The following is a 14,331-nucleotide window of genomic DNA, read 5'->3' as shown; positions in this document are numbered from 1 at the left end:
AATGGTAATACAACATTCATAGACACAGTCAAATCCTCAATGTTAATTTTAGTGCTGCACAATTATTGCTCAAATGTGGATCTCGATTGTCCTCCACAAGAATTGAGATCACGATTCAACCACGATTCTCATTTTTTCTTTAGTCTTTTTGTCTTTAGTCTGTAGTTGCTGGACATTACTACGGTACATTAAAAATGTGGCACTTGGATCCAACTACTGTGGCTTTAAACAGACAACATCAAAGTGCTGCCTTGACTTAAACCTCTCTTAAAGTATCTCTCTTGTAGCAAAAACGTAAGAGTAACTCAAATGAATTGGACAGCCAACTAGTGCTGCACAATACTTCAGATTCAGAAATGAGATATTTTCTTGATCTTCAGCACTAGTTAATTTATCGATTTGAAGGGGTGGAGAATGTGAATGCACATGGATGCGACAACACTGTGGTTGTCTGGAGGGGGGGTTTGTAACTGTAGGTCTTGTTTATGTAGTTTGAGGGTTAAGGGGGCCTCCAGTCTCCAACACCATTCACCCACTTGACTAATGGCTCTGGAGAAGAAGGTGTTAAGTCTGAAACCGTCTCAATTTCTTTCACTTTTTCCACTTCTCTTCTCTTCCCTTCCCTTCCCTGTCTTTTTCATAAATATACAGTGCTGTGTATATATACATGCTTTTGAGCAACTGTTAATGTTTTCACACTTGCACTCACTTAACGGTCATGAAGTCACCTCAAACTCAAGTCAGCAGCACCAAGCAAACACAGAGAATGAGAAGCAAACAAAAGAAAGAAAATAAAAAACAACACAAATGTCGTTTGTGGATGTTAAAAGCATGACAAGTTTAAGTGTGCTTGTTATGCGACAAAACATGCTGCATTGGTGTTAGCTGAAAGGAGGGATGGGATAAATAGACAAGGGCTGTGTCCGACTCACTCAGTCACTACTCCCTACTCCCTATGCAGGGAATTCTATTTAGAGTACTATGTAGTGAACTCATCTGCAAAATGCAGGAAAAAAAATATTGTACCCTACTTTTCACAAGACATTGTGGGATACAAACGTGATTCACTATAGATGATATACTACTCACTATACATTCTTCTGACACCAAATAGAATGGAGTAATGACTATACAGTATAGTGCACTACATAGTGCAGTAGTAGTGAGTGATTGGGACACAGCCAATCAGTGAAGAAAATGAGGAAGACAAGGGTACATTACCTGGAGATCCTGCTAATGACTCAGCCCTACTGACAACAAATGTGCGAGACAGAGACAGAGGGACTGGAAGGAGAGAGGTGAAGAAACACATGAGGGGAGGGGACGGGAGGGGAAAAGTCTGTCACCACAGGTGAGGAATAATTATGCAGAAAAAATAATCTGGGGTTGTTGTTAAAGACGTTATAGCACGCCCAAAACGGCTGCATTGAATTTGAATATGACAGTACTTACCAATCTGCTGAACTACCATTGACTGTAACTGTATGATAAAGTCAAACAATACCCAATGGCTTGTGAACGACCACTGAATCATGCTCCGTCTTTTGTGAACTACCACTGACTGAATCATGCTCCGTCTTTTGCACTTCACACCAGAATATTAAGCTGTTGTTGTACTGCAGTGCTGCTGTAATCACCCCTCCGTGCACAGCAAGGCCAATCGACTAGTGAAACTGGTGTAATTCTACCCTTTGGCCAGCAGGCGTCTCTGACATCCCATTCAACCAAATAGCTGCATGCAGTTTATGAATGAGTAGCTGTGGGGGCTCTGCAGAATAAAGGACATTACTGTGTGACAGCATTGTCAGAGAAGAGATGCCATGTCAGCGCAGTGCCAAGGACTCCCACTACATTTCTAATAAGATGCTTGGTACTTCAAGTTCTCACTGCGGGACCACTCACTCCCAGAGAGAGGCTTTGCTCTGGATGTGTTGACCGGCGCAGAAAGTAGCCATTGTCATCCTATCCCTGTAGCACTTTATTTGCATGGTATCGCATCGTGGAGGAACCACAAGTGGAGGTGAAAGAAATACACGATATCTTTGCTGCCTTGGTGACGCAGCCAACCAAAGTGCTAACCTGAATAACAGCGTCTGATCTGGGTCACATCAGACCATGTGGTGCTATCCATAGATGAGCCAGCTTCTGTCGCAGCCATTTAAGCCTAATTCATACTTTGTCCCGTAAACGCTCGAGATTGTGTGACGACATATGCATTCACGTTATCCCTGGTTCTGAATGCTGTCCGTCTGTAATCGTCTGTGCTTTATCTCCATCCGATTATGAAAATAAATCATTATGGTGGACTGCTCCTTTCCCCCTATATAAGACCTCTTTGTGCTCTTTGTATGTGCACAAGTTACTTGGGAGTACACACTGGGCTGGACTGACAACTCTGTGGACTGTGGCCCTCTAGTACAGGAAGGGACAGAGCAAACTGTTCTTTGCTGTGGTCTGTTGCCAACAAACTAAGCTGCTGGTGAAGCCTGGACAGTCTGGAGGTGGTTGCGGGCGGGAAGCATGAGGACGTAGCTGGACGCTATCCTGGAGAACCCCTCTCATTCCCTCTATGATGTGCTAGTGGGAATGAGGAGCCAGAGATTTATGCCACAAAGCGACTTGGACGGTCCTTTGTGCCAGTAGCCATCAGGCTCCACATCCAAGCCTGACCCCCATATGTTCTGTCCTGTTTCTTTGGAATTACTGGCACACACTTGCACATGGGCTACTGGGATGTGCACTACTACTACAGGATGCCTGTTAAAGGGATAGTTCAGATTTTTTGTAACTTAAGCTGTATGAAATACTTGCCATTAATATAGTGGTTGCAACTGTATTAATTGATTGCCCGAGTCCCGTGGTGGGAGTTCTGCTCTGGTTTTGGTGAAATACTGTATTAAGTAGTTCCGGTCATTTTGTGGAGGGCACAGGGGGCCACGCAGTAAAAGTAAATTAATCCACAAAACTAACGTCATTTGTATTGTTGACCTATTTTCTAAAATAAGTGTAACTTTTGTTCATTTTTCACCCCTCTATCACTCGGAACTATGTTTTTTGTGTCCATATCACTAGGGGCCTACTCCCAAAAAATAGTTCCATGTGATAGAGGGGTCAAAGTTGAACGAAAGTTGCGCTAACATGCGCTGGTTTTGACACCTCACCGCTCCTTGGCTGCGGCTCACCACTCCAAGAGATGGGTCAAATGCGGAGAACAAATTTCACTGCGGTAACGTGTGTGAAAAATCGTATGACTTTGATACAATCTTGAATGCAGTCTTTCTATAGACAGACTATGAATGACGGGAAGGTAGATGCCTTTACCTGGTGAAGATGTGAGCGCCAACATCCCGTAGGAGGAGAAAGGCCCTGCTTCGAACCTCATTCCCTCTTTCCCAGCCTCCACCTCCACCTTTCCCTATGGGACAAGTGATTATTATACAATCTTTCTCGTCGTGTTTTATTTCTGACAACCTGCGTGATGTCCACAATCCACACACCTGGAGGATGAGTATGAAATAGTCAACAGGCTTGTTCCTGTGGAAGAGGTAATGTTCAGGAGCCCGCTTGTTCTTCTCGTCGTACTTCAGATCCTGGATGACGTTGGGGTGCTTTAACAGACGCAGGAGGATCCTTTCTGACATCTGCACCGGCCCAAACGGCTCAACCTCTAGAAAAGAGATAGGAAGCGAAACAATATCATCAGAACGCATTTCAAACAATGCTATCTCACCGCTGCATTGTAAGCACAGTGCTGCGTTGACATCACAAATACTTTACACAGGTTCACTAAGGAGTATTAAAGGGACACCCTTTTTGCAAAAAAATATATGTTAACAAGTTCTGTCCATCCGACGTGTCCACACATCCTAGGGAATCCAACCGACAGGTTGCAATGACGTGTGTACACGTCCTAGTGCATCTTCAATGATATCAGGCGAGAGAATAATATTCTGAATTTTTTCCTTTATTTATTTTTGAGTGGGACTCTAAGGCCACCGTATGCTTCACTCTTCGTTCATATTAGCGTCCCGTTCGCTTCCCTGTTAGCGCGGCAGAAAGAATGCCTCGTATGTGCTAATCCAGGGCGCTCTCCGTGGTTTTGGACTATTTAGCGATACAATGGAGACGAGAGCAAGGTAATATAAGCTAGCAAAATATTTCTCAGATTTTGTTCCGGATTGATTCCAGAGTAAAAATACGTGGTTTTAGATATTTTAGATTTTAGCAGTGTCCATCATAGACATATAAAGGTAGACGCCTCTTCCGGCTCTGGGGCAAAATTGAAGGCACAATTTTCCCGAGATTCCTTGAGACGCTGTGATTGGCCAGTAGTCACTTGAGTGACAGCGAAAGACATGGAGGAGTCGCATGAGTGACGTCACTTCAGCGCTTCCTATATGGCACTTCTGCTTGACTTCCTGCCTTCATTGGAGACACGTCGCTCCAATGAACTGCAGCGGTCAGTGAGGCATCTATTTTTTCCTATCTATGGTGTCCATGATGTTATGGACACTGGGCTCCTTCCTGGACTACAATTTCCATAATGCTTTCATTGCTTTGGTGCACTGTAGTCCAGGAAGTAAGTGAGCCCAATGTTCCTGCTAACATCTAAAATATCTAAAACCACATATTACACACATAAAGACCCCAGGAAAGTGTTCTAAATCTTCTAAACGTCATTAACATGTATCTTTCTGCAAAAAGAGTGAAGCGTCCCTTTAAGTGCTCACTCTTTTTAGTTTTTAGTTTTGACAATTTCTCCCCCTTTCCTCTGTGCCAATTCTCAAATTGCCCACACACTTGTGTATAGTCTTGTCACCGGCCACCCCTACTGGTTGGTCTCTTGACTGGTTGGTCCTACGGATAGTACTGAAAACACATCCCTCCACCTAAACACATGGCCTGACGCTTCTTTTCACTGTGCCAGTGAGGAGCCTCACCGGGAAGATGTAGCGTACACAGAATAGACAGTTCCTCACAGTTAAACACCCCTGCTGACAGGCACCCTTGACCAAAGTTTTCCCTCCCCACCCAACTTCCCTCTGGCAAACATATATAAAGGTCTTTACACACCGGGCATGATTATCTTTTCATGCGAATAATTAATGTGTGAGGTTTAATTGCAAGCCCTATTCCACCCGAGTTTCAGAAAATGTGTTCTTGGCGCTGGAAGTATTAAATTGTGTTACCAGAAGCTGCTTCTCTAGTGGCGTAACCATGTTCAGAAGACATAAATGCTGAGCCAAGCTGGACAGGTTATTATTGGTGCTAATAATGTTCCGCCCTAGTATTTTGTTCAGTCAAGCCAGATGTTAATGTAAATATAGATAATACTTGTCCTGTATGAACGGCCTAGTGCCAGATGACTTGAGCTGCTTTATTGTGAGCAACCTGTAACTTTTTCTAATCAGATTTTGTAGCCGACTAGTGTTCTAAATGAGAACCAGAACCAAATAGATCGTGCTCGCATAGATCTACGTGCGCGTTGTCCCACTAGCTAACCCTATTACTAACCCTAACACTATATCCGAAGTCCTTAAATCATAAACCCAACCTTAGTCTTAACCAGCCACATAAGTAAACATAAAGAAAAGTTGTTACATAGCGCAGTTTCATGAAGTTTTCGATTCGGTGGCAGTAATTTCACTTCAGCGTTTCCTAGTCGTCTACTGGTAGAAGGCAGTATGTAGAAAATGTCAAGTTGGTCAAGTTCAAGTTCAAATACATACAAGGCCAGTCAGCTCCTTCAAATCTATGGCGGTGATATGTGGCATCTGGCTGCTGGCTCCACCACCAGGAACTAAACTCCCTAATAGCCTTTAGGGGGTTCTTAGTCAATGCTTAGCTGCTAGGTCAAAGTTCTAAAGCAAATCCAACTGCAGCCGAAGGTATAATAATCAACTGCTGCTACTGGAGAAGTCGGCCACTCCACATTCAGAAATCCGTTTCCCAAGGGAAAGCGGGTGACATTTTTCACATTTTACTCTCAAGTACATCAACTTCTGTGAGAACCCCCACCATAGGCCAAAACCGTTGGAAGTGATGTCATTGAGGAAGTAGTGTAAACAAACAGGGTGGTGTTTTTAAAGCTGTGGGCTAAGATCGCAACTCGTAACCTCTTAGTTCATGACATGCAAGCAAATAGTTGCCAATGTTTTTTAGATCTGCGCGCAGTTCACACAGACATCCCGCGCCGTGTTCCTGAGAGGCCTAGCACCTCCTGCAAGCACACATGCCCGCAGTGCACGTGCTAATACTGTATACGCACGCGCACGTGCGCGCGCACACACACACACACACACACACACACACACACACATGTTAACATCCACTCACCCACAAACTTGCACACACACTTGTTGAATGCTTACACAAATCATTCCCTTACACACAGTCTGACAACACACAGATACACATATCCATTCAACACACATACTCACTGCTCCCCACAACCACTTCCCACAAACACAACACAAAACTTGCTCATGCACGCACGGACGCACACACACACACACACACACACACACACACACACACACACACACACACACACACACAACTGAGGGCACACTGGGGGAAGTCAAGCAGCAACGCAGCCCACTTGCCTGTTGCTAGGAAACGTAGGGTAGCCAGCAGAAGCTGAGGTGATATTTTAACCTTCATTTCATTGTCGTTGGGTTTGAAGGCTGAGAAGTCCTGTTTTCTCTCCCGATGGGTGATTTTCTTCTTACTTTTATTGTCAGCTGAGGGGCAAAAAGAAAAAAAGTCAAAATATATAATAAAACAAAGGCCCACAGCCAGGAATACTGGAGTTGGTAGGGCTGTCATTACACATTTAAGTTGACGATTAATTGTCACACAAATAATTGCGATTAACGATTTAATTGTGTTTTTGGCATTTGGAAATTGGAACGAATAGGAATTATATTTCTGTTTGCCTTGGGGCTTCATAAAATAAAAAAGTGCACAGGGCAGATATGACAAATAACTGAAATATAGAATTTACTGGCATACCGGTATATATACATTTTACATTTAAAAAGATAGCGGAAATAGCTGCTACAGCAGCTTACTAAGTGACTATTTTGAAAGTGAAAAATGTTCAACATGGACAACATGACAAAATAATTGTGATTATCTCTAATAATTGCTATTAGACGATTATGTAAATTGTGACAACGCTACTAGTTGGTAGTCCTGGGTTGTGGGGTGACTAAACTGAAGTAACCTTAACCTATATTGCTTTTTCGGGAAATTAAGCTGTGGAGAACTTCTTAGAACTAAAAGAGTTGGGGGGTGCACTACATTGTTAGCTTACCACATTCTTAGCATAACTTAAAGCTGTATGTATGTTTTCAAGTGACATACGGAATGGCACAATGTCTACATGCCATGACGCTTCCACTAATAGACCAGACATTTAGTTTATAAGCGATTCCCCCGACCCCTGCACCACTTACTGGAGGTTGGCACTTCTTTTAGTGTGTTCATTAGGTTTCATGTTATGTGAGCATGTGCGTGTGTGTGCGTGCGTGCGTGCGTATGTGTACAGTATATACAATTTTGCAGACATTAAAACAGTCCAGTACAATGTAGTGTGGCAATTGTAAATAGGAGAGTTTTATTACATTTTGACATCCGATAGCTTTTTTTCGGACGCTGCTGCACACCCAGGTGTCTGACTGTCTGGGCTAGTTGGGAAAGCTTGAAGGAGCATGTATGTATCTAGAGAAAACCTACTGTACAAGTCTGTTTCGTCCAGAATCTCTGACTTGATAATTTCCTCGATGACATCTTCCAGGGTGACAATCCCCAGAACCTCATAGAAGGGATCCCCTTCGCCCTCATTGTTTACCCTCTGAACTATGGCCAGGTGGGATTTACCTAAAGAAAATGAATGCGCACACACACACACACACACACACACACACACACACACACACACACACACACACACACACACACACACAGGTTATAACGGTGGGGCTATGTTGTGACAAAGTTCCATATTTCACCAAAGATAAGATTAGGCTGGTAAGAAAGGCTGTATGATATGCATGGCAAATGGCAATAAAACACAATGCAACACATGCTATGACGTGTATTGCGTATGCGTACACATTGTACACTGTGAACAAACGTTTATTGCATATTTAAATGAATGCAGTACTATGGATTGCAGACTCTGTATTCAATAAAAAATTAATAAAAAGCAATTCAGTGTTAGAACTTAGTACATATAAGTAAATGTAACAGACAGACAGACGGACACTGAGACAGACAGACAGACAGACAGACAGAGAGAGAGAGACACTGAGTAAGAGACAGACTCCTCCAGACAGCCAGTCATCTATGGTTCTAGCCTCAGCCCCTGACCCCCCCAACCCAACCCCTCCCCCACGTGTGCTTTCCCAGGACCATCCTGTGTGCTGTAGCGTCTGAAAGGAAAAAAAAAAAGAGAAAGCTCTGCCGTGCACGCAGAGAATACAGTCAGGCAAAACGCTAAACAAATTCTTTGCCTTTTCTCAGCTTGTGATCATTTAAAAGGAATTTTCCAGAGGCCCGGGCTAATATTAGCCCCTGCAAAATGAAGTTTCCATTCGGCTCCAGCGATATTCTCACCAAGCGAGCAAGCGGGGCCAGGCGAAGCCTCAGATGTGTGATCAGATTGTCTTGGAGCGAGTCGTTTGCATGCAGATAGGCCTGGCTGTAAATAATGGGCGAGCCGATGTGTGTGTGTGTGTGTGTGTGTGTGTGTGTGACTGCGTGCGTGCATGAGTGCATGCGTGCGCAAGTGCATGTGTATTTATTTGTGAAGAACACGGATGTTCACTGTTATGGCTGCTACTCTTGGAAGCCAGCCACAGATGTACTTCTTGACTCATCACCAAGCTTGTTTTATTACAATGACTGCACCTGCTTGTATGCCTCTACAACAGCATAGTAATTCATTCATAGGCTAACACACAGTGGTGGTGTGCACTAACTGTATGATACAATGGGCTATATGCAGATTATGCACACAGAATAACTCTTCCTACTTTCGGGCTGACAATGAACATTGTTTGGTAATCTCTGGGACTGGGACGTGGGACATTGTCTTTCTCAGAATACCCACCAAGGCCATGTAGAGCAGTGGTTCCCAAACCTTTTAGCCCGCTGTGACCCAAAATAGAAATTAGACAGCAGATCTACAAGCTCACAACGGCTTTGCGTCCGTTGAGAGCTTGTCGATTACCTATTTTCACTAGGCCTACTTCTTAAACATTTAGTTTTCTTATTTATGGGATTTCATTGATTTTTTAAATGAAATTAAGAAACTAAATTACTGAAAAAATCTGAGCTTTTTTGGGAATGTTTTTCTTTTAAATGAAATCCGCAAACCACAAATGGGTCCCGACCCAGCGGTTGGGAAACATTTATGTAGAGACCTATTGTAGAGACCTATTCTCATAATGATGCCAATGACACCTTTAGTCTATCAGTGAGGGTGTGTTTTACAACAAACTAAAATATAAAGCCCCCATTTACATTTTAGTAAATGGGGGCAGCAGTGGCCCAGGGGTAGAGTAGCTGGTAGAGCAGCCGCTTGGGAACGTGAAGTTCCCAGTTCGATTCCTCCGCCATCAGTGTGTGAATGTGTGTGTGAATGGATGAATGTAATCATCAGAGCAAAATCTATGTAAAGCGCATTGGATAAAAGGCAAGCGCTATATAAATGCATCATATATAATTTAGTAAAGGTACTAAATGGTAATGGTAAGATTACTCTTTACCATTAGAGCAATCAGGTCCCAGAAGTCCCTGAGCAAGCAATCACTATGAACTGCCATGGGGAGGGTGCTCGGCACAGTACAAACAGATCAATGCTATAGGGGAGTGGGTGCACTGTAAAACCCAAAGGGTTGCTATCACTCTGAAAATGTCAAAAATGAACCCGTAATTTGCCTGTAATCTCTCCTTTTGTTTTCTTTTCCTGTAAAGCACTTTGAACTACACCTGTTGTCTGAATTGTGATATATACATAAAGCTTGCTTGCTTGATCTCTTGCTTTCGCTTCCTGCCTTGCCAGTGTGGAATTTACTTCACTAACCGGAGGTTTAAATCCAGCTTCCACCATAACGTCTATCCATGCTATTCAGCGTGCTCACTGTTCATATGTAGGCTAATTCATTGCTGTGACAAATAAGCCAAATAGGTTTAGGTATGGCTCACAATTTGCTAGAGCAGTGGTTCCCAAACTATTCAGGTCGAGACCCAAAAAAGAGTTTGCCCGGTAGCCGATCTACCAGTACTGTAGATCGGCTATATTCACTACTTCTGAATTATTAAAAAAAATAATAATTGGGTAACGGTGTCCCAGAGACCACTGGGAAGGACATCTTCATTTATTAAACCAGCACATCAATGGGTATTTATTGACTATTGACAGGTCACGTTTGATCAATGACAACAACCATCCAATGTGTCGGAATGTGTGCCAACATGACCTCACCTTTCAAACACAATCTCTCATCTATTCGTAAAACCAACTGATAAGGACAGGTGGAGGACCCACACACACACACACACACAGTCACACACACACACACACACACACACACACACACACACACACACACACACACACACACACACACACACACACACACACACACACACACACACTCGTTTACTCTCTTCAACTAAATCACACACTAAGTCAGAATCACACACAAGCCTCTTTTTGTCGATTCAAGCTAATTTAATAGTTTGTCCACAGATCAGTAACACTCATCACCAACTCCCCCTCAAATGAGGTGCACTTAAGGTCAAGTACCAGTATCATTATGACCTGTCGTAAGACTTTTCAACCCGTATCTTACTGATGAAACAACAGGCCAAGAATGACTAATGCTAAAACCAACTGGGAAGCTATTCAATTGAAATGCCATAGAAAAACCTGTTTATGCCACGTTTAGTTTTGTTTATCCTCCAGATTGTCCCATGGGTAACAATGTAAAGAGACGGAAATTTTAACAAATTCCTCCCACAATGGAAAAAATATACCGCCATCGCACCAACTATGCTACATGGTTTCCATAACATATTTTTGAATCACTTGGGATTTGTGGAGTCGATAACAATCACTTATTTAAAGTCATACTGTATAACTCAATTAAACAAGTTATATTTGATAAAATTTTCCACTGGCATATTTGTATTCTTTAAAAAGTAAACGCACTCGAATGTATTTATTGCGACTGTAGTCGCAGTTACTATGAAAACCTGCATTTCCCGTCAGTCCATATATGGGCATTCCCAGACGATGGCCTAATCCAATCCCATGCCCATATATGGAGATCCCTGATGTCATCAATATTAAGCCCACAAGGGGCACGGTGGCACAGTCCGTAGTGCTGTCGCCTCACAGCTAGAAGGTCCTGGGCTCGATTCCCGCTGGGGACGCTGTGGGCGTGATCATCAGTGCCCGCATTTACTATGAAATCGTACATCATATACCGGTATGTCTGTCAGTCAGTGTATCACTCAAAATCCCCATACATGGGAAAGCCCCCATATATGGTGCCCAGATCTCGTTACATCACGTGACATCATCAGGGTGGATGGAGATCCCTGATGCCATAGTATATGTATGTGACCTGCTGTCGCAATTAAGCCCATATATGGAGATCCCTGATGTCATCAATACCGGCCAGCAACTCTACATCTGACCTCAAACCCTTAGATCTCCATATATGGATTTATGTCAGAACCTGTTCTAACATTCCATATGTTGATCCTTCCCCCATCCATCCTTCCTCTTCGATGTCTCCCTTTTGACTGATACCTGTCCATTTAAACTCGAGTCTAGACGGCCGGCAGCCAGCGAAAACTAGAGTTCTCAACAGGCCCGAAAATTAAGGCCCGGTCCTACCTGGGCCCTCATCAAACCCTGTCTACTCAAGACACTGCCCACACTGCCACCCTTAGATCTCCATATATGGAGCTGACCTGTTCTGACATTCCATATGTTGATCTGACCTCATCAAACCCTGTACACTCAAGACATGCTCCATATATGGCCAGTGCAGAATTCATTCCATATGTTGATCTGACCCCCCATGCAACAGCGCCAGCACTCGCCCAGCAGTCTGCTGTCAGCCAGGTGGATGCGTGCACGCGACCTCGCCCTTAGGTCACTTCTCGCCCTCAGGCGTCTTACTGATAGTTTAACTCCTGCTTCTCAACTGTGCCGTATTAAGAAGCTATATGTTGTTTCTTACTGGTTTGTGTTTTACCGTTCCAAATCCTTGGACTAGGCTGCAGCGTTCCTTGTTGAGCGGAAGGTTCCGTATAGACCTCACCTCGCCAGGGGCATCGTCAAAAATACTTCTTTTAAATGAAATAAAATAAAGGGGAAGGCAAATACCACTCTCAACAATAAACTATTGATATTCAATATGGCAAGGTGTAGTATACTATATTACTAGGACTCAGACATAATACTGTCTCTTTTTTATGTTGTTGTTGGAAATAACAAAATGATGGAGCTTCCTTGCACAAAAACGAATTTCCCCCACTACGTTTTACACCTGCAAACTTGTGATGTGACAATAAAGTTGAATCAGACAGCGGCTCGTGACTATGACTCAGACATATCCGTATGTGGGCATATACTAATGACTTCAGGAATAGGTCGGATTGGCATTTGTCACAGTCGATGTGCACAATCTACATACTGTATGTGTCGTGACAGTATCTGCAAAAGTGGCCGTGAGGCAAGGTGAGGGCCTTATAGCCTACAACAGTATGGTAGCACAAAAATGGACACTGTCCCCTTCCCCTGGACCTGTACCCCCTGACACTATCCCTGAACACACACACACACACACACACACACACACACACACACACACAAGCTCTAGATCTCACAGAACAAATTAGTTGGACAGATTCTCGAACTCATTCCAAAACACATCTTCTCTCTCTGCCCATTTCAATAGCATCAAGTGGCTCAAAGTTGAGGAAAGAGTCACTCGAATTCAAATGTGTATGGTGGTTCACATGGTTAGAAAACAATGCTGCAAGTAACTGATTACTTTTCCAAGGCTATTGTGGTACATAGTCATGCAACCAGAGGAAGCTCCACCAACTTTGTGCCTTGCCGATTCAAAATCTGCGGTGATGTGAATAGGTTTTCAATGTAATGAGTCCCGGGATGCAGGGATGGTCTTTTAGAATTTAGATGAGTAGGAGTCATATTTTGCCATTTTATACAAATTGCAGCATTTAACTCCCATTTCATTTTATATGGTTATAATGTGGCTATATTCACGTAGAAAACAGAAGAAGAAATTATTATAACTAAAGCTAGCAAAATAAACTAGAATTAAAAAACAGTACAGTAGTACAGGAGTAGTGCATCCTGTGGATGCAGCGGCCGTTGTTTTATTGCGTCCCTAAACTGCATTTTGGGATGCAAAATGCGCCCTATTTTAATCTCTGAAGCTGTATGGGCCAAAGTTCATGGTCTGCCCACAAGCATTACATCCATTGGCTCAATGGCTAGCTTTAAATCCAAGCTAAAGAGCTGGCTTACCAGCAACTCGACCTAATTTTACATGTATTATGTGGAATCATGAAACTGTACTTTTACAGTACTTTTTTTAGATTATTTATTTTCACATTTACTGCATTTGTCCCCCCAATCAATGGAACCACAATGGAAATAAGCTTTTAGCTTTTAGTGTCATCCTTTTGACCTTTCCTGTGTGCATTTTGTTCTGTGAATAGTGTTGTGTCAAGCAATCAATCAATCAATCAATCAATTAATTAAACTCCTGCGCGCGCGCACACACCCACACACACACACACACACACACACACACACACACACACACACACACACACACAAGGGGGGCAGCATCTGTTCAGGAGGTAGACCGGCCGAGTTATTTTATTTAGTGTCGAAGTGTTGAGCAAGACACTGAACGCTAATTGCTCCTGATGAGCAGGTTGGTGCCTTGCATGGTTTCCTCTGCCATCTGCGTATGAATGTGTGTGTGACTGTGAATGTAATGCACATTGTAAAGCAGTATATAAATGGCCCAATTACACAGACACACACACACACACACACACACACACACACACAGGCCCCATAGTCTTTCACACAGTAGCTCCAAATCATTTAGTTTCACGGTCCCACAAGATGACCGCATACTTTTCCACTTTCCCACAAAAAAAGCCTACATGGCAGAGAAAAATGCACCTACTGTCTTCCACAAATATACTAGAAGAAAAAAAAATAGTCTGTTTATTCATAGCTCCTAAAGCTGCCATAATTAC

General features: G+C 43.2%; 1 protein-coding gene across 1 annotated transcript in view; it reads right to left on the bottom strand.

The window, feature by feature from the left end:
* cnnm2b (cyclin and CBS domain divalent metal cation transport mediator 2b) overlaps positions 1-14,331 on the bottom strand; it is a gene marked incomplete at both ends in the record, with an annotated part of 48,566 nt that overhangs the window by 3,752 nt on the left and 30,483 nt on the right. The window contains 5 exons of the mRNA XM_080758108.1: positions 1,222-1,284; positions 3,322-3,415; positions 3,498-3,667; positions 6,606-6,743; positions 7,741-7,884. Of these exons, the coding sequence (XP_080614234.1) occupies positions 1,222-1,284; positions 3,322-3,415; positions 3,498-3,667; positions 6,606-6,743; positions 7,741-7,884 (609 nt within the window). The remainder of the gene's footprint in view (positions 1-1,221; positions 1,285-3,321; positions 3,416-3,497; positions 3,668-6,605; positions 6,744-7,740; positions 7,885-14,331) is intronic.

This window comes from Protomyctophum bolini (genome assembly GCF_963924005.1).
Source record: "Protomyctophum bolini genome assembly, chromosome: 3".
Taxonomy (NCBI): Eukaryota; Metazoa; Chordata; class Actinopteri; order Myctophiformes; family Myctophidae; genus Protomyctophum; species Protomyctophum bolini.
This window is presented reverse-complemented; position numbering and strand designations above follow the sequence as displayed.